The 21,351-nt window shown below is 37.9% G+C and overlaps 1 protein-coding gene across 2 annotated transcripts in view; it reads right to left on the bottom strand.

The window, feature by feature from the left end:
* Positions 1 to 1,030: 1,030 nt before the first annotated feature.
* The window catches only part of LOC127438319 (protein phosphatase inhibitor 2-like), a 47,861-nt gene continuing 27,540 nt past the window's right edge, over positions 1,031 to 21,351 (bottom strand). Inside the window, exons 3-7 of one of the 2 annotated variants that reach the window (XM_051693829.1) lie at positions 21,233 to 21,316; positions 12,878 to 12,981; positions 12,324 to 12,500; positions 11,925 to 11,974; positions 1,031 to 3,507 (exon numbers count right to left, since the gene is read on the bottom strand). In XM_051693829.1, coding sequence (XP_051549789.1) covers positions 11,964 to 11,974; positions 12,324 to 12,500; positions 12,878 to 12,981; positions 21,233 to 21,316 — 376 coding nt within the window. In that variant the 3' untranslated portion in view covers positions 1,031 to 3,507; positions 11,925 to 11,963. The remainder of the gene's footprint in view (positions 3,508 to 11,924; positions 11,975 to 12,323; positions 12,501 to 12,877; positions 12,982 to 21,232; positions 21,317 to 21,351) is intronic. The other variant, XM_051693828.1, reaches the window with a different exon arrangement.

The following is a 21,351-nucleotide window of genomic DNA, read 5'->3' on the forward strand; positions in this document are numbered from 1 at the left end:
TTTTTATTAATGTGCTATTTTATTGTTACATTAAATTGCATTTTAAACATTAATTAAATAAACTCATTTAAATGTGTCTATTTATTTGTCCATTTATAAATTGGTTTATTTATTCTCGTTTTTATTTTCAAATTAATAGACTGGTCATTTATTTCTTCATTCTTTTTTAACTGGCACTCCGCAGCTTCCATACAACAATTGCGTCAGATTAGCTCCTAATTATATTCTTGTGAAATTCATTTGTTGTGTAAAATATTGACTTTGGTTTCAGAAAAAAGAGCTGCTCTTCCACGTTAATGACAGACTTAATCACTCACAATTTTATTCAAAATGAAAAACGGAAATCACTTTAAAGGTGCACTTAGTAACTTTTGTCTTCTTGGACTCACACTGACATCTAGCGGCTTGGATGCAGCATAATTTAAAATCAATAGTTTTCAGTTTCAGATGCCATTGTAGAAATTTAGTATTCAGTCAGCCATGATTACTTTAATCAATGAGTGGAAGTGTCAAATAACAGGAGGGATACTGAGATTAAGCCAGTATTCAGCTGGTCATGTGATTCTAAAATGGCAGCCCCCATGTGTGGACCCTCTCTATGGTTACTGACATGACTGGAGTCTTAATTTTAAGGTGAGTGGCCATGGTTTCCAACATATCTTGCAAAATTACAATTCATGTTTTTAGGAGTTAAACTTTTTTTAATGAGGTAAAATTACTGAGTGCACCTTTAAGGGAAAAAAAAAAAAAAAAGGAATTTTTTTTTTTTTTTTCCTTCAATACAAAAAATGTCACTAAGCGTTGGATCAAGTTTATATTTTCTTTGTTAGTTTATTTTGTAAATTGCTGCCCTCTATTGTTAGATTTATGACATAGGCCTATATTTTACTTTCTAACACCCCATCTACACTGGAGGAGTCTGATGCGGCGCGTCGCGTCAAACCGTGCAACAGAAAGACACCACGAGCTGGCTTTGATGTAACGCTCAGAAGTTATTTAAATATATAACGAATAAAACTCATTGCAAAATAAATTCACATATTATATTTGTTGAGTAAATATATTTTATTTTAGATGGACGGGTTATTATAGAGTCTGGAGTAGCTAGACAGCATCATTGATTATCATGGGTAATATGCTTATAGTTACAGGATAGTTAACTTCAGTTCTTGTAGTATTTATTGTATTGTAAAATCACAATTAGTGTGGGACCATGTAAGAGGCTTTCAAAAGGTTTCATTTTGTTACAGTGTCAATACATTTAATGTAGGAACGCTAACTGTAGTATTTTGGGCAAACTGGTTAAAATGGTGAATCTGAAATGAATGTAAGTTTTTAAAGATATTCCTGAAAGAGCAAGTTCATATCAACATTTTAATGGCTGACAAATCTGCACATTTTCAACTGAAGAACATGCAGGGGTGGGGGTGGGGACACAAATCTTAGGGTTGTAAAAATGGACAAAGAAATTGCCAAATTACCCAAATAGACATGAAGAAAAAATTAGTTAAGTCAACATAATCATATAACCAAAGCACTTTAGCATTTATGTTACAGGACTTTTACTTTTTCCTGCCATCACAACACTGAATTTACATTGCATTTCATCTCCATTTCATCCATGTAAAATATACCATCAGATATTTATTAACAATATACAACCCTTTAAGAAATAAGTGCTTCAGTGTTTCTGCACTCTCAAACCGATAGGAACGAAAAGACACTGACAAAAACACAATTTTAAGATGTTAAATAATTGATTGTGCCATTTTATGTTGAGGAAAAACTCACCAGCCAGAAAAGGGTCTAAAAATATATTCAAACTGAAACTGTTAAAAAAAAAAAGCAATCAAATGAAGAAATTATTTTTTTGACATTTTCATGACAATTAAGCACAAACTGTATAATTTCCCCCAAAATTCTCATTTACGTAATGCCTATGGACATTGTTTTTATTTTTTGTAATTTTCATAACTGTAATACAGTATTTTTTGTATTATAGTAAAAATTGCTGTCATACAATTTTTTTTCTATTTTTTTATTACAACCATAATAAATTAAAGGCAATGTAACTTTTTCAAAAAGTAATGTTATTTTGAGTGAATCTCACGAAAATCTGTCCCTATTTCACCCCAAAATCAAATGATTTAAGACATTTTACATAAAAGAAAATGAAACCTATTTATAGGACCATTAAGAATCTTTATATTGTGACATTATTTTCATGACAAATTCTTTAGCATAATGCCTTAGTCTAGATTTCTTTTGTGTAACTCTCTGTAATAAAGCATATCATAGTAAAATTGCTGTTATACATTTTGTTTTTATTAAATCCATATATTAAAAAGGCAATGCAAGAAAAAAAAAACTACCAAAATACTTGTCAATTTAAATATAGATTTATTTGCATTAGAGTAATTAAAATTAAAGAGGAAAATGTGCTTAATTGTCTGAAAATTGTCACAGTGAGAAAAAGAAAAACAAACTTGAGCTACATTTTCTCTATGCAAAATATAATTTCTTATTTGGTGAGATGTGCACAAATTCATAACTATAAAGTGATAAAATACATCAGAAAAAAAAAATAAAACAAATGGTGCCATTTCATTTTAGCAGTGGAACTGTTATGAAAAAATTAATTAATTTTTAATTTGGTACTGTGAGATGGACAATTACCGTATTTAATTGTCACAGAAAAAAAATAACCCCATCAAAATGGTGTTAAAAAAAGGCAGTCAAATAAAAAAATAAAAAAATCTGTTTAGCATCTATTTAAGCTGTTGTCGTAGTTTTGGAAAAGCAAGCGAGATGACCAAAGGATTCAGTCTACTCATCAGTAGTTTTACAGTTAGTTAAGTAATATTCACCCGTTAATTCATACGTAGGACAGAGATACAATTAGTGCCAATGTAATAAAACATGGTTTTCTGAAGACATGCATACAGTAGAGCTCATCTGAGCAGTTTAACACAGGCTTTATGTGCGTGCCAGAATCAAAAGCCCAAGGCCACATCAGTCCCCTTGATTTTAACCTCAAATTTCGGCATCAATGTAAAGCCAGTATGTGCTAAAACTCTCGTTTGTTTAGATCATGCTATCTCTTCAATTTCATTTAAATAAATTGATTAATAACATTTTGTGTTTGGAAATAAAAGAAACAATATGGTTCATTGTGGAAGTCAATGGTCAAACCAAGAGATCAGGTGTATGAAAACAGCAGCGCTGGGCATGAGCGTACGTTTCAGTTGAGTGGCAGTTAGGCAGCTCTCTGGGCACATGAAGAGGGTGGAGTCCAGCCTGTAACTGTCTGATAACAGTCTTGTTTCTTAGCATGATGACAATAAAGGTTTGGCAAATAAAGGGGCCAGATGATATGTGTGGCATTGCAGTGTTGGAGTACACAGGGTGGAGCTTCACCAGTGACATCACTGTGCCTTTAAGGGGTTCATGTCACAAGGCAGGAGTTGAGGGACAACTGTTCACATCCTTACGAATCCAAGGAATCAGCTGCAAAAGAGTTGACAGCAGTTATTTTGATTCCAAACATAATGTGGTTACATGATGAGACAAGTTTTAATCCATTTCATAAAAAGAAAACTTCTAAATAATAAACAACATTTGTTGTAGGTGGTTGACAGGGTTGTCGCTTAAAGGCTCAGAGATAGAAGAAGCTCGAAACAATCGAGCAACAGTACTGTTTGCAAACATTCTGACACTGCGCACACTACTGGGTCCAGCGTTTAGAGGAGCACTGAAATATAAAACATTAACCAATGTGACTGAGTTATCAATCAGAATCAGAATTTACTTTATTGCCAAGTAAGTTGGAATTTGACGGTGTTTGATGCATACAATTACAATAAACATAGCAAGATAAATAATAAACTATATTTAAGATAAAATATATAGAGAAAAAGTAAACTGACTGGTTTTAATAAAGGAGCTGTACAGTTGTGTAAAATATGTGCAGTTGTGCAGGGATATGCAAAATATGTGCAGAATGTGAACCACAGAATGTGCAAATGTTCACTGTTCACAGTTTGAGTATAATAAAAGGACTACATGCTTCATTCTATGAAAAGAATCCACATGAGATCAGTAGAAGCAGCTGTTTTAACCACTCTACAATGATTTAAAGTAATAAATCTGCAGATAATGTGCCATTTGAAGTGTTGGGTGTAACCTAATTACCAAGTAATTAGTTATTGTAATCTAATTACTTAAGTTAAACAAAAGTATTGTAGGGCTTTACTGGTTGTTTAGATCAGTGTTACTATCAGAAATAATTGGTAATTATTTCTTTAGTTATTAAATAATATTTAAATTAATTAATTGAATCTAACTCATTAAAACCTCATATGGGGCTCCAGTAAATGTAGTGCGCTACGTTTAGGAGCGGGTTTGGTTATTAGCAATAATTAATAATTATCAAAGATAATTAATTATTAAAATCAATAGAACATTGATGAGAATCAATGTTAGCTTTTTTTAATCCTTTAATTCAACAATTATCAAAGATAATCTTTAATTGTTAACATCGATGAAACATTAATTAAAATTAACACTAGCTTATTGATCATTCAAATTCAACAATCATCAAAGACAATTATCAATTATCAAAAATCAATAGAATATTAATAAGGATTAACACTGACGGGGCACCACCCTGAAATCAGGGACTAATAATATCTCAATATTAGATTGTTTTCTTAGGAAAATCGACATCCGAAGAATAAAACAACGAATGAAGGTTTGAATCCGAGCACTGACATCCCGTCAGCATGACACAGGCATATGCAGAACAAACCAAAACACTTCTCTTTGTAATATAAACAAAGTTTATTTATGCAGTAATATCAATTAATAATTAATACAATGCAGTCAATAAACTTCCGACTTACAACTACAAACTAAACAGTGATATGATTAGATATGGAAATAAAAATAATCCTATAACACATAAGGTGTGTGTGTGTGAGACAATGTGTGTGTGTGTGTGTAAGGAGGGACGCGCACAAAATGGCGGACGTGACTCTCATGGAGAGTATGTCACGCGAGACTTCCGGCCAGGGAATATGACCGCGAATGGGGGTGGAGAGAAACCAGTCAATGGCGTCTACCAGTTACCGCGTGTATCCGCTTGTACGATAGCTTAGGGACAAAGCTGGGCTTTAGCATTTAAGCTATCTACGAGCCAAAAATGTGCGCCAGAATGTTTGTGAGTGGTCGCGTGCGTGCGTGCAGTTAGTACGAGAGAGAGAGAAGTGACGGCCCTAAAGCCGATTTCGCGATCGTGGGAAAGAAAGCAGCTGTTAGTCCATCGCTCAGAGACGCGGTGGACGGCTCGTAAACAGTCCCACGTACTTTGACTCTTTAATGGATGAACTCGGTTTACCTGTCTCACCCGCGATGGCAAAATTGCACAACAGTCCAATTTGGTTGGACCACAATACAGCAAAACAAATTTGTGATAATTAATACCCTGAGTATTAATAATGAGCGGACATGGCGGTCCGTAAACTTTACAAGCAAAAACCTTGAAACACAAGAATAACACACTATAATATTCTATCTCTGCCCAGACGTAAACCTCTTACTTGAATCACATTAGGACACAGGTAGAATGTGTTTTCCTCCGTCCTTTAACTCTGACCCGGTTCCTTGAGGCTCGGGTGATGACGGGAGGCCGTTTCCTCGCTCTGTCAGCAGGCGGTACGGCTGTTGATTCTCGGCGGGCTGGCGGAGAACTCAGAAATGTCGACTTGATTGAAGAGGGAAGAGAAATCTTTAATCTCTTCACTTCTGTAGGCAAACGGATGAAGATGAGAATTGCTCGGCGGTCTCCTTCGGATCCGTTAGAGTGTTCGGTTGAACACAGAGTAATCTCAACTCGTCCAGAGAGATGGAGATTGTATGGCCACAGTGAAGTCGGACGTTACTTCCTTGTGCCACGAGGTTGCACATGAGAGCAGCGATGAACTACGTCTATACTTGGTGAACAAAGTTGCTGGAAGCAAATCCTGGAAGCATTTCAGAGGTATTTCAACTCCTGATGATGTCATGTTTGAGGGACGTTCTGTTGTGTGCCTCATCCAATAGGAGTTGAGAGTTCGATCCTTTAGTGAGCAAGGCTTCATGGAATTTGTAGTCTGTTTTGGACTACCTTTGTTTGATTTTGGCGCGATTTTTATCAGTATAATTTACGACTTGGAATGTGGGGGCTTGAGTTAGGTTTTTACGACTGTGTTAGGCCTGCCTTTGTCTTCTATCTGAATACATGAGGCCCAACAGTATTGTAACATTACCTTTTGAATTCTTGTAATCAGATAACAAGATTACAAACTTTCAGATGAGTTAATACCTTTAAGTACATTACTTGGGTTATACATACTGCATTTCTAAAATATTATGTAGAATACATTTAATATGTCCATCTATATGCATTTCTGTGACTGCTGAAGGGCCTCTTAAGTCATCGTAAGAGTGAAACTTGAGGCACTGACGTGTATATATGACTTGTGTGCAACAATGAACAAGGAGGAAATACTATATAGACATTATTTTGACCACTGGGCCTCATTCATGAAACTTTCGTAAATATGTGAGTAAATTCAGAGAAATTGCGCATAAAATGGACATTTCTGAAAAACTTTCCGCTGGATTCACAAATGCTTCATACTCCCCAGATTTGTTAGTAAAACATGTATGTTGGTGAATTCCGAACATTCGTAAATAGGAGGCGTGTGCACGTTCATTCACAATTATCATAATTTCCACCCATGAAACACCATATAAAGAAAGCACCAGACTCTCTAGTAAATGCTGTTAACATCTATGTGGAACAGTAACGAAATAGTTTTTATGAATGAAGTGCATTCATCTTGAGAAATTTTGATTTAGCAAGCACAATAGCATCTCAATGAAAGTGAGGACTTACTGCCATCACATGTTTTTGCTGTCATCAGAGGCTCTTTTGTGAATCAAACAGTTTAAGAAGTCAATAAAAATGTTTTGACATGAGTGTAAAACATTTTAAATTCACACCGGCAGGAGGATGTCCACTGTGACGAGGAGGGCGGTGGGGCCGGGCCGTGAAGACACAACCCCTGAATCACGCTAATCAGCCGGGAGGGGGATAAAGGCGAGCCGGAGGCACCAGTTTGAGAGAGAGAGAGAGAGAGCCACATGCGGCCACTGTGTGTGTTTGTCGATGTGTTTTATGTTATTTTAAAGTTTAGTTTATGTCATTAACCCTCTGGGGTCTGAGGGTGTTTTGGGCCCTGGATAAGTTTTGACATGCCTTGACATTTGTGTTTTTTCAGTTGCTTAAAAACATATTAATGGCTAAAGTCTGATAACACTGTATTCAGCACAAACTGGGCTACAATAATATGTGAGCAACATGTATGTGCATGTTTGTATTTTTGAGAAAATAACGTTTACTGGATCTTGTAGCCTAGAGTTTTTGCTACAAAATGATGTGAACGTCATCCTGATCGCTCATTCATACAAAACAATATAGTCATTTAACTTTTGTAAGACACTTTTAGTGTTAGAAAGGCCATATGTGAGGAGGTGTGGATGATCATGAATATTGAGGTGATTCACACCTGAGGAGACAAAGACCCCTTCCCTGGGCCTATCAATGAGGAATGTGACAGAATGAATGAATGTGAGGAGACTTAATGATTGAATGTATTGTTTGTAGCTTATTCACAAAATCAAGTTTAAGTTAAAAGTAATCTGACTATACATTTTCTTTACATAAAGACTTAAAAACTTTAGACCTACACTACCGTTTAAAAGTTTTAGATCAGTAAGATTTTTAAATGTTTTTAAAAGAAATCTCTTCTGCTCACCAAGGCTGCATTTATTTGATCCAAAATATAGCAAAAACAGTGATATTGTGAAATATTTTGCAATTTAAAATAACTTTTCTATTTGAATATATTGTAAAATGCAATTTATTCCTGTGATCAAAGCATTTTCAGCATCATTACTTCATCATTATTTTTATATCATATTACATATTATATTTATATCATACAGCATACAATTGAAATACCTGCTTTAGCCAAAACAACATTTAAATGCAACTAAAACTTGCCTATTAGGACATATTTCAAATTTCAATACTCTGAATACTGGCTGGCAAGTCTGGAAATAGTCCAATTAGTAAAATATGTACATGTTTATATAAAATAGCACGTTAAAAATGCAAACGTTCATCGGAGTCCCGCTCTTCTTCTGAGGAAAATGTGAACTCTTCCTCACCTGTGTAGCATGCCATCTTCCAAACACGCAGGAAAGTGAACGAATCTGATGATGAACTTGATGTTTTTTTAAGGCATTGTTGGGGGCGTTTACCATTTGCATTGATCGCCTCAGCACATTACCGTATGAATAGCGCGCTCTGCTGGTTGGTGTGATCACATTAGTGATAATTAGCTGAGCCAGGAGAAACTGTACATCTCTTTGTTTCATACAGATTACATTGCAGGAGAATATTTGTTTTAAATTGGAATTATTTTATTTAAAAGTAGACATTTTAAGCTTTCTTTAGACATATGTTTCATGTTTGTGTGATAAGTATTCGCTGAGTTTCAGTTCATTTTTGTGACGTGTTTCAGAAAGTTGCTCGTGGAGACAGAGACGGCTGAAAGCGCACCCTGTTTGTTTTCTTTATTTTACAAAAGCACAAGGTTTTATTGTTATTGTGAGTGTACACAAATAAAAGTAGACCCTTTATAGTCTCTAATGATGTCTTACACTTATCTGTATGCCCAAAAATGATGAGTATTTTAAGTTGTTTCCGCTGTTATGAGGAAAAAATCCAGCAAGACGCGCCGGCGTGTCCATCGACCCCAGAGGGTAAAAAGTTGACTGTTCTGCTGGTTTCCACCTCCTCCTTGCCCATCCCTTACCTGTTACATTGGTGCCAAAACCCGGCAAGGAGGAAGGATGCGCTGTTGCGGAGTCCTCGCCGCAGCCATTTGCCAGGGGAGCAGCCGTGGCCATCTGCCTGGGGACGGAGGGGTTGCTGCCGGCTGGCGAGAGACAGAGTAACCGCTGTCATCCGCCGAGAAAGGGGAGGAGCCGTTCCGTCTGCCAGGGGTCGGAGGACTCGCTGCCATCCACCAGGGGAGGAGTGAGCTGTCGTCTGCCAGAGGTCAGAGAAGTGGCTGAGGACCAGGCAATGGCATGTCCGGGAACCGGCGAGCCAGTTTTTTCTCTCTCCTCTCTCTGTCGCGCCGCCTCACTCTTTCCCTCTCCCCTTTCCCTCCCCTTGTCTCTCCCAGGGCTCCAGATAGGCGGGGAAGACCTGCTGGCAGGCACGGCTGGAAGGGCAACACTCCCCCTCCAGGAAGGGAGGGGAGTACAACATGCCTGAGTCGACCACTGTGTGTGTGTGTGTGTCTATGTGTTTTATGCTATTTTATGTTGAGTTTATGTCATTAAATTTACGTTGACTGTTCTGCCGGTTCCCGCCGCCTCCTTGCCCATCCCTTACCCCGTTACATCTACCAACATGAAAATGTTCTGGTTCAGTTCGCAGCGCATCATTTGTGTAACTCCTCAGGTAAATCATGATGGTAACAGTGATATACTTGCACTGGAAGAATCTTCAGAGAAATTAATGGAATGCCAGAAGAAGATTTTTGACTGAAACGCTGTAACGGCATCGTTTCGGCGTTGAGTCAATTTTTGCCGTGTGGCTCACGCTGAGCTCAGCTGCTCTGGGTGCAGTACAACACTAAAATAATCAGGAGATTATTGAAAAGACAGAAAAGCAAATCAAAATGATTAAAACCAAAACTCTAGTACACTACAGTGTATATGTCTGAATGCAACTAATCTCAACATATCTTAATAAAGGAAACAATTAATAAACTGCCAGACCTTTTGCCATTCTGTGTACATAGGTGTACACAACATTAGCCAATCACAACCAAGTGTGCTGATAAAGATGAAGAGCACATGACTGCCCGCTGTTGTCATTGAAGCAGCAATAACCTGAGCTTATTATGACCTAATTAACGGAAAAATCTGGCGCAGGACCCCACAGATGACTTTATTTTCTGTGCAGAGGCGCTACCGTTTCTTGTGGAAGAGACGCGGCCAATGTGAACGTCCAACACAACCGCCCCACTCGTGGAGGATGTGTGAACGCGATTTGCCGATGCCTATACTAAATTATGAAACCTAAATTATAGAGCTCAAATCAAATAAAAAGGAGGACATACATTATCAAACGCAAAAATCAAACATCTTTCCATAAATCTTTTACCACCCCATGTCAAGCACTTCTGCTGGAAAAATGATAAGCAGAGTTTGGAAATAACTATACTTTGTAAAAATAAATGAAAATGTACATATTTTCGGGAGCAGGTGTTAATTTTGTTTGTACCAACTACGTTTTGAAACTACGAAAACTTTCATGAATCTGACGTATAATGAGAATTTACATCAGTGCGGCTTTACGAACGATTTACACAAAAATTTGTTTTGCTCATTTTTCATGAATGAGGCCTATTGAGTGGAAAAAACATCTGTGAAGTGTTTTGAGAAGTAACTTAAAAGTAATTAGTAAAGTGATTAATTTTTGATGACAATCAGTAAAGTAATCTGATTATGACTTTTAAAGAAGTAATTAGTTATGCATTACTTTAAGTAACTTAACAACACTGGTCATTTGCCAAGTTTACATTCTACATTCATGGCGCTAATACTAACGCAAACATGCTATACGTGGCATTAATATGCACGTGTTACCATCTTTTATTGTATTTTATGATACATTTTGTGAAAAACATTCACATAAGATCATTATAATTGTTTTTTTAAAAAGAAAGACATTTGATACTACTGCAAAGATGGGTTTATAAAAGGGTAGCAGACAAGTAAGGGTGTGTCAAAGGGCAGAATACAGACAAAGAATAATTTCTATGGTTTTCTAGATAATTTTTAGGTGGTTGCTAGTGTTCTGAATGGCACTAAGCACGTGGCTAAGGTGTTATGGGTGCTTGCTAGGGCATTGCTAGTTGCTAGGGTGTTCTGGGTGGTTGCTATTAAAGATTGGATTTTGCCAATACCAATAACTAAAGTGGTGGGAAAAGCCAATAACTGTTAAATCAATGAATCAATAGTTTTTAAAATCGATTTATTGAATCTATTTATTTATTTCCCAAACATTTTTTCACATGTCCTTATTTTGACAGGTACAGACATGGGCTGTTTCCCGATGTGCATTCTTACGGTCTCATGGGCTCATTCAACAACAGCATCCACTGCCGAAGTTCAATTCCAATACTCAAGAATGCATAAAAATACGCGGATGCGTTCTTAATTAGGCCAGATATCGAGGATGCATCAGACGGTGAATTGTAAGAACCCATCTGAAGTCCCAGAAGTCATAGCTGCACTACGAAGTCAGACAAAGGACATTTAGTGCGTTTTCCATCAAGAGTTTCTCGCTGTAAGCTCGCGAAAGTCTGTTGGCTCATAAGAGTCATCATACTCCGTCAACATTTGCAGTTTTGTTGGGCATCATTTTAATAAAGTAATTCTACATGTTCTACATCCTCCTGTCCTTCAATGTTCGTTCTTCCAATATAGCTTGGCAAGACTGGTCTTCATAAGTACGCCAGTCTGTTCTCTGCATTCTTAGCGTTAAGAAACACCCATAGTGCCCATCAACCGATATATACCTGTACCTGTATATAACATCTGGTTGCTGGGGCATTGCTATGCAGTTGCTAAGGTGTTCAACATTACTCTGTTGTAGTTAGGTTGTTCTGTGTTCTTTTATATTCTGGTCTCTAGATATGGTTTGTGTCCTTCCTGTAGAATTTATTTGCACATTTTTTTGTCAGCTAAAAGGAACAGTTCATCTAAAAATGACAATTCTCTCATTATTTACCCACCCTCATGTTGTCTCAAACTCATGTTTCAACTTCAATCTCTCAACTTTCTTCTGCGGAAAAAAAAAATATATATATTTTCATAGATTGTATGGAGTGTTTTTACTCCTATAATGCAGGTCAATTGGGTCCAAAAATCTTTCAAGCTCCAAAAAGGACATAAAGGCAACATAAGAATTACTATAAATCTTGACATCCGGCCCGACTGGACCACAGTGCAGGCTTCAAGACAACATTCATAACATGAGTTTGAATAAATTATGACAATATTCATTTGTGGATAAACTCTTCCTGAAAACTCCTTTAAGTGGTTTATAATGAACCATCATGAAATACTTTGGTCATTTACTTACATTTACAGATTTCAAAAGAGGTGAATATTTAAATGTCATCTTTCTTTACCATCTTGTGGGGGGTCAATGGTGATGTCCTCCATCTCTGTGTCATCCTTCATCTCTTCATCCTCATCCTCCTCCTCCTCCTCCTCTAATTCATTGGCGATCAGTTGTCGAGCGAGTTTGATGTTTAGACCTTCATTATAATGCATCTTCCTCATCATTTGAAACTGCTTCTTTCTGGCTGAGGACAGACAGGACATACACAGCTCTAAACACAAGAATCTAATGATTTTTGTCCACTGACAAAAGGAGATAAACATACTACACCACTGCATCATGGAGATATTTCTGAAGTACATTAATGTAATAGACCAGATACCTTGTTTTTAACCAGTCACAATGACAGAGAGCATTTGAACTATACATCAATATTAAATCTTTAAATTCAGTAAATATGTAAAAAAAAAAAAAATGTTAGGTCAATACAAATAGTTGGATCAGTGTGTGTTTCAGAGTTTGAGCCAAACAGCCACAGGCTGATTGTGAGGTGAGCTGTGTTAATGTACATCAGTGTGAAGAAGTGAAGCTGAGGGCACGAGAGAGAGAGATGTGTGTCACCTTGGTCCTCTGGACTCAACTCCTCCTCTTCCTCTTCCTCACTGCTCTCCTCTTCTGGTTCTCTCATGAAGCGAGATTCAGCGCCCTCCACCGCTGCTGCCAGCCTGACAGAGAGAATGTAACCATTATAGACTACAAAAACCAAGTGAGCTGCCTTGCTCCCTACTGCCTACACAGGCAGCTGCATGTTGCTTGCTAATGATGTATTACTCTTATAAGCATACAAACACAGCACTCAAACTTCTCAGTATTGATTCAGCTGTTTATTATATTGATAATTGATATTTCTCTCGCCATCTTGGTTTTATTTCTTCACTGAGCTTGGTCGCAGGGATTGCCTTCTCTGTGAAAGATATATGTGATTATGCCTTAGAATTTGGCCAAAATGTTGCATCTTAGAAGGCAGTATATAATTATGCTAATATATGAGTCTTTTGAAAAGCCATCACAATGGAAGTATATGTATAATGCCTTCAAATGCAGCCTACAGGCAGCTCACCAAGTTTTGAAACAGCAATAATGTCAAATAAGATAAATGCATTTACTGCATTAAAAAAAAAAAAAAACAACAACTACAACAAAAAAAAAATCATTAGGGGTGCACAATATAATCGGTGGCCGAAACACTGGCCAAAAACCTAAAATTTTAATATTATCGCACCGATAGTAGAATTTACAAATACTCATAAATGGACATGATACAAGAATAAGCATAAATACTCATATAAATGAACATGATAGAAGGATTACCATAAATATTCCCATAAATGGACACAATAAAATTATGTAATTTATTCCTCATTCAAATCAGCATACATCTGTAATATAGTTACACTTGTGGTTCATGTTATATTCACCAAACCTTAAATAGCTGCAGTTAGCGGGAGTCGCGTGGCGCCATGCGAGGTTTGGACGTGTGAACAGCAAGCTCTGCGCACTTTGCTAGTTTTAATACTTTTTGTGTCATAAACTGGTGAGATTCGAAACACCCTGTTCCATAACTGTTCTATGAAGACAATATGTCAAAGAATTCAAAATCCTCAGGCTCTGGAGACATTAAGGGGGCTTTCACACTGGGCACGTTTGCTGCGGTCCGATTCCGAGTGTGATTGTTCCCGGTGCCCCCCGCAGCATTGGTCTGGTTTCACACTCACTTGATTCTATCAAACCCTGGTCCATTTGCATTCATCTTACGTCATCACAAACATGCATGGAGAACACAATGCGACTCATCATACTTTTAGTTTTTTTGTTATTTTGGTGCCATTATGCACAGCAGAGTGAACAACAACTGCGTATATGTGCGCTTCATGGTGTAACTCTTCAGATGTCCAGGGGAAGGCAGCTTGCTGCTGCTCGCAAATGGCGTTTTTTGAGGAGACAGCTGATTGCAAGGAATTCATTTGCAACTTTGTTTACACTGCACACTTACTCACGCTCGTGTCCAAGGTGAAGTTAATGCCACTGTCATCTCCTATTATACCCTATATTTATAACCTATAATAGTATTTATATATAGTATTTATAAGATAGATAGATAGATGGATACACAGACAGTATTTATAGTGCTGATTGTACTTGTATGTCATTGTGGTGTCATTATTTTTTGGGACATTCAGGAATGAAAAACGCAGGCGCAGGTTACGTTACTTCCTGAAGGAGTGCGCACCCGAGTCAGAGTTGCTTTCACATTCACGCGAATCGCGCTACAGTTCCATTGCAACCGAACTCAGACCACCTCCTACAGGTAGTTTCGGGTTCGGTACCGCAGTGCGCTCCCCGCATGACAGCTTTCACATTATCAATTTTTCATGCAAACCGTGCTGTTTCGAACTAAACTGCCAGTGTGAAAGACCCTAAAAGACACTTATGTGCTCAAGCTGAGGCCCCTGAGCAACAGGCCGAAAGCCCGGGACTCAATTTGGCCGGTGCGGTGGAAAAGATTCAGCATCAACTGTCGAACATGACAGCAATGTTGACGAAGGTCATTGCTGACTTGGAGGATCTTGCTGTAAAACGTCGATCGATCACTGCCATGGAGACGAAATTCACCGAGTTGGTTACAAGAGTGTCGGATGTTGAGAAACAGATTGATTATCAGGAGTCATCGGAGAGGAAATTAGCTGCTAATCCATTAGCGACCAAGAAGGACTTGGAGTGTGTTTGGGAAATGTTGGAAGATATGGAGAATCGTAACCGGCGAAACAACGTTCGAATTGTTGGAATTCCTGAAGACGAAGAAGGCCGTGTTATGGTGAAAGTCTGCTCGACATAACAGGCCATAAGCTGGAAATCGAGCAACCTCACAGAGTTCCGGCTAGGAAATCCGCTGAGGGAGACAGGCCCCGATCAATTCTGGCCAAATTGCTGAGATCATCCGATAAAGATCTTGTGTTATGTGAGGCGAGGAGTAAAGGAAGGCTTTCTTGGAAGAACCACAGCATTTTCTTGTTCCCAGACTTTGCGAATTCGACAAAAGAGAAATGTGATCGATTCAAGGGATGCAAGAAACTCTTGGAAGGTCGCTTTTGCACTGGTGTTCCTGGCCAAATTGAGAATAGATGCTAAGGATGGTCGCAAAATATTTACATGCCAAGCGATGTCCTTAATAAATTCAATGGAATAAATCATTGTGTGATGCTCTCGATGCAGCCGAGTGGACCTGACTCACTGAACATTCACTTGACTGTCCGAGGAAACTGAGCGCTTTGTGTTCTTTTCGTGTTGTTCCGCCTAGCAGCTGGAGTTTGTTATGAGACGAAGATGTTTCCAATTGAGCAATCCACAACAGATGAAATGAGGGACTTGGATATAAAAAAATTAAATAAAAAAATCAATTCTAGAATAAATCTTATGGATTGATGAAAAAAAATTTATAGACCCTACCAGATGTGTTCAAAAGTCTCCAATTATCCAAAGTCTCCAAAGAACAAGATTATTTACACATCCTGTGAAGCATCAATGTTGCTCTAGGGGTTTACACACTTTTGCTTCACTATGATCAAGGACTGAGAGTCCATAAAAAAGATTAAAGTCTCCTCCCAATATTATATCATGAGGGGTGCCAACTGCTTGCAACAGACAGTTAACATGGTGTTACACTTGCACTGATTCCTACTACTCCAGACTCAAGCTTCATAATAACAGTGAAATACCACATTGTTTTTTATTCAGTACAGTTGTATGTCGAGAAGCAATATTCACAGATAGCAGTGGTATTCGGCTGAACTCTGTGGTGCAGCGGCTCAGACTAAGAGCACAGGCCAGGTGCTGTTCAAACAGATGAAACACAACAGACTGGAATCGAACGTGAGGATCTCGAGACACATTTCCAAGTTGAACATATTTCCTGACAAAGCATTTAAACAACTCATTGCTTAATTTGAGAAAAGCTTATAAGAGAGCAAGATGCAATGGCCAAAGACCTCCACCTGTTCACACCGAATGCTTTTGCAACCATCCATTTGTTTTTCTATGTAAACGCATGCTAGACGAACATCTCTGTTTCCCTTTGTTTTTGTTTATTCAGCATCTTGTGCAGGAGCGCTGTTTTTTAGATGATGTGTCTAATTCAAAAGAACTTTAAAAGCATATTGGGGCACCTGCTTTCTGTTAAACTGTATTTGTGCACTGTATCTAGCCTTTTTTAAGCGCAAGAATGTGACTGATCTGAAGTCAACGTATTACAGTGAGGATATTTTTTTTTTCCATTTGAAATCAGACGCGTTTCTGGTTTGTTTTTACGTTTCTCTCGGCTGCATGAAGATACTAATTTGCTTTCTCACGTCACTAGCTTTAAATATGCAACTTAGCTGGCTAACGAATGCATAAATGTGACCAGTTGGATATAAACTAATGCAAATAGATGGTAATAGATGGTAACAATCGTGACATTTAAACATTTGGGTAAGACTTGGGTGTGTTTTTGTCACATTGTCAATGTTAGCATGCTCGCAGCCTTGTCGGCTGAGATACTGCAGTTCTCTACTAATGCAGCATCTAGTCAACAAATTAATTACTTTATAATGATATGACAACGTGTACTGTAGTGTACCTTTTTACATCAGTAAAGTGATTCGCCTCTAGAGGCCGCTCTCATACTGTATAATGGCAGCGGACCCTCCCTAACTGCTCCAGAGCACTGGACGCAATGGAGAAAAACTATCGGTGTGAATTTTTGCCGATAACCGATAGTTCCAGATATCTGTTATCAGTGCCGATTAATCGGCAAAACCGATATATTGGTCGACCTCTAAAAGATACGGACGGAGAAAGCAAGGGAAGTTGAGAGATCAAAGCAGAGCAGTTTGATAACTCAGAGGTTTGGGATGGAAACAATATTCCCTGCAGCTAATGAACCACTCACTCGTGTCCATCTCAGTGCATCAATGGCTTTTAAAGTCACGGGACTACATTTCAAGACCCAAAGCCTACACTAAAACATAGCAGTTTTATTTATTCCAAGACTTTAAGTGCTTTTCTCTTAGGGGAAAAAATACCCAATGAATTCTTCTGTCAAAAAGATTCCCTCTTTCTGATGGTCTGGAGTTAGTCTCGCATAACCAGACCTTTGACTTAATGACAAAAGTTTGAGTCCACATTACAGCTTATTCTGTCCAAGAACTGCCCAGATAGAAAGAGAGATATGAATTGAACAATTATAGTAAAAAAATGTTAGGTGCTGTTTAGAGGCAGATTAATTGAAAAAGATTATACAATCTATACATACTAAAAAGCTTTTGAAAAGTACTAAAAATAAATGATGAAGGCCTGGTAAAAAGTTCCCAAGTCAGTTTTAATGTGAAAAAAACTTGGAATCCATTCATTTTAATAAGCAACGACCCCTGGAACATGCAAGTGCCCGAAGTTGAAGAAACACCCATATAGACATTTGTGATCAGAATTTCTCCCCACCTAAAAGTGCTAAGTATTTTGACACTACTAGAATGTTGGATGATAAACAAGCTCTAAAATCATGTTTACGTTTATTCAGCTGGCAAACGATTTTATCCAAAGCAACTAGTGCACTATACATTTAATCAGTGTGTGTGTCCCCTGGGAATCAAACCCATGACCTTGGCATTGTTAGTGCCATGCCATTTGAGAGACAGGAACCATGTAAACGGTGTAGATTGTACATAGTGTCATGATGTCAAACTGCACATAGGAAAGATAAGAGAGATAAGTGGAGAAGACAATGTGCTAACGCTATATTGAAATGGGTTAGCAGCTGGGTTGGAGTTGTTGTGACCGTTGATTCGCCTGTAGGCTGTACACCACATCTGTTCTATGTGAACTTGGTTCTGTTAGTTCATGTAACATCTCTGACTACATGTATTCAACTAACCTTGTGTGCAGGAGATGAGAAAACTAGTAAAATTGCAGGTAACCCAATTTTGTTGATGATTCCAATGGGGATGGGGCGTTCCATAGCTTTGCCAAAGTGAGACTCCATCATGCAACTAAAATGTTAACTTTTGCTGCAACTTAGGCATTCCTTGACCAATGAGAAATTTAGGCAGGCCCAGCTTTTGCAAATCCGAACTGAGCTTATGATTTCTGTCAAACAAGCTTTCTCAAGCGTTATAGTACCGTAATCCTTGTGCAAGTGAAATGTCCTCTGCTAGATTCAGTTTAATTCTGTGTACTGTAAATACAGTTGAAGTCATAAGTTTACATACACTTAGGTTGAAGTCATTAAAACTAATTTTTTAACCACTCCACAGATTTAATATTAGCAAACTATAGCATTGACAAGTCGTTTAGGACATCTACTTTGTGCGTGACGAGTAATTTTTCCAACAATTGTTTACAGACAGATTGTTTCACTTTTAACTGACTATATCACAAATCCAGTAGATCAGTAGTCTACATACACTATGTTAACCATGCCTTTAAACAGCTTGGAAAATTCCATGATGTCAAGCCTTTAGACAATTAGCAAATTAGCTTCTGATAGGTGTACTGAATGTAGTTTGGTGCGAAAAGTGCAGCAAAGGGCCTTGTGAAGATGCTGGAGGCAACAGGTAGACAAGTATCTATATCCACAGTAAAACGAGTCCTATATCGACATAACCTGAAAGACTGCTCAGCAAGGAAGAAGCCACTGCTTCAAAACCGCCATAAAAAAGCCAGACCACAGTTTGCAAGTGCACATGGGGACAAAGATCTTACTATTTGGAGAAATGTCCTCTGGTCTGATGAAACAAAAATTGAACTGTTTGGCCATAATGACCATCGTTATATTTGAAGGAAAAAGGGTGAGGCTTGCAAGCTGAACAACACCATCCCAACCATGAAGCATGGGGGTGGCAGCATCATGTTGTGGGGGTGCTTTGCTGCAGGAGGTACTGGTGCACTTCACAAAATATATGGCATCATGAGGAAGGAAAATTATGTGGATATATTGAAGCAACATCTCAAGACATCAGCCAGGAAGTTAAAGCTCAGTTGCAAATGGGTCTTTCAAATGGACAATGACCCCAAGCATACCTCCAAATTTCTGGCAAAATGGCTAAAGGACAACAAAGGTATTGGTACAGAAAGGCTACAGTAGCTCAGATAACCTCTCTGTACAATTGTAGTGAATACACAACATGTTGAACCTTGAGGCAGATGGGCTACAACAGTAGAAGGCCACATCTGGCAATTTATTAGAAACATAGTGTTCCTAATAAAGTGTATATCATGTCAAATCATTAAAAATATGTAATTGTATCAAAATTGAAGCAGTAAAGGCTGCACAATTATGAAAAAAATCATAATCATATCAGGTAGGAGGAAAAATCTACAAGGCATATGATTTTTAAATCGACATCATCTTCTACATCCACAAGAGGGTACAGCGAATCAATATAAACCAATCAGCACTATGTTATAGCGATTATTTCAAAGAACATATCTGGCTGTTAACAAAAGTGTGTAAAATGATAAAGTCAAAAGATTTAGCCAGCTCATATTCTCAAGAAAAAAAGAAAAAAGAAAGTAAAATAAGAAAATAAATGCTTCAACAGATGGTTCTATGCTAACTTAGTGTTGCACATTATCCTATATCGGTGCCATAGTACTACCACATACTCAAGCTTCATAATACCAGCAGTACCAGTGTTTTTCATTTAAAAAAGTTGTATGTACGTATATAATGCTTTTGAAGCGAGATGCTCATAAGAGCAAGCCAAGACACCACCACCAAAGACCAACACCTTAGGGGTAGTTCACGCCAAAAGAGTCCGTCTTTTAGTGGTTCTCAACCCTGTTCCTGCATATTTTGTATATCTCCCTTTTCTGATGCACCCAATTCAGGTCTTGGAGTCTCCACTAACGAGCTGATGAGTTGAATCAGGTGTGTTTGATTAGGGAGATTTCCAAAATGTGTAGTGTTGGGGGGCCTAGGAACAGGGTTGAGAACCACTAGACCGATGCCTTTGACTGTTGCGCTGTGTCCAGCTGTTTTTTCTGCATCTTGTGCAGTAGCAATGCATTTTTTGATGCTGTGTCAATTTAAAAGTCTCTAGACAACTGCATTCACACATACAAAATTCGAATGCTCATTTAAGCAATCAAATTTGCATTTTAATCTTGAATTCAACTAATATTTATTTTTAGTTCACCAGCACCAGTTCTAACATCTAAACAAGTGTGAAGCCCTTTGCTAGAGTGTTCTGACAACACGGCAATGAAAACAGGGCAAACCACATTTCCCTGACGATTAGCTCTAAAAAGTACAAACTAAAATAGTTGTCAAAATATAACTGAAGAAAAAACTTTTTTGTATGAGTCTTGGACACCTTAATACAGTGGGGTCCAAAAGTCTTAGTCCACAATGACAATCTGGGATTTTTTAAAATTTAAATGTGGAAATAAAGTTAGGATTTGGAAAAATTTTAAACATAAGAAACATAAAATGAAGAATAAATATTGAAGATTCTGCACCATTTCTAAGTTGCAAATTGTGTGACACTGACAATGTTAACGCCTTTATACAAAAGGCGACTTCTTTGCTTCCATTAAAGCTTACAATATGCTCTTTGAATCATTTTCAAATCTTGCTGGATAACATGGATCATCATGTCTTCCTTGTGAAGTGGATCATCATGTTTTCCTTGTGAAGTCAATGCCAGCTCGAGTGCATGCTGTCATTGAAGCAAAAAGGGGACCTATCAAATACTTTACCAATTCTAAAATTTACATTTCGTATTGAATTTGTAAATAAGATTTTTTGTAATTAATTTAGAGGCAAACTAGAAGTATTTTGACTAGTGGTTCCAGGATGCTGTCGAAGCCCATATGCACATATACGTGATAGCAATGATGCACTGCTTTAAACTGTACAGTAGTTTCACAGACATCACTTACTTCTTAGCGAGGTCATCTCCGGGTAGTACTGTATTCCCATCTGAGTCGCTGAGCGCCCCCTCGTCCTCGTCCTCGCCAACCATCCTAAGAGAGACAGAAGAGTTTTGGCCGACAGCCCG

The sequence above is a fragment of the Myxocyprinus asiaticus genome, chromosome 49 (genome assembly GCF_019703515.2).
Source record: "Myxocyprinus asiaticus isolate MX2 ecotype Aquarium Trade chromosome 49, UBuf_Myxa_2, whole genome shotgun sequence".
In the NCBI taxonomy this organism is placed as follows: domain Eukaryota; kingdom Metazoa; phylum Chordata; class Actinopteri; order Cypriniformes; family Catostomidae; genus Myxocyprinus; species Myxocyprinus asiaticus.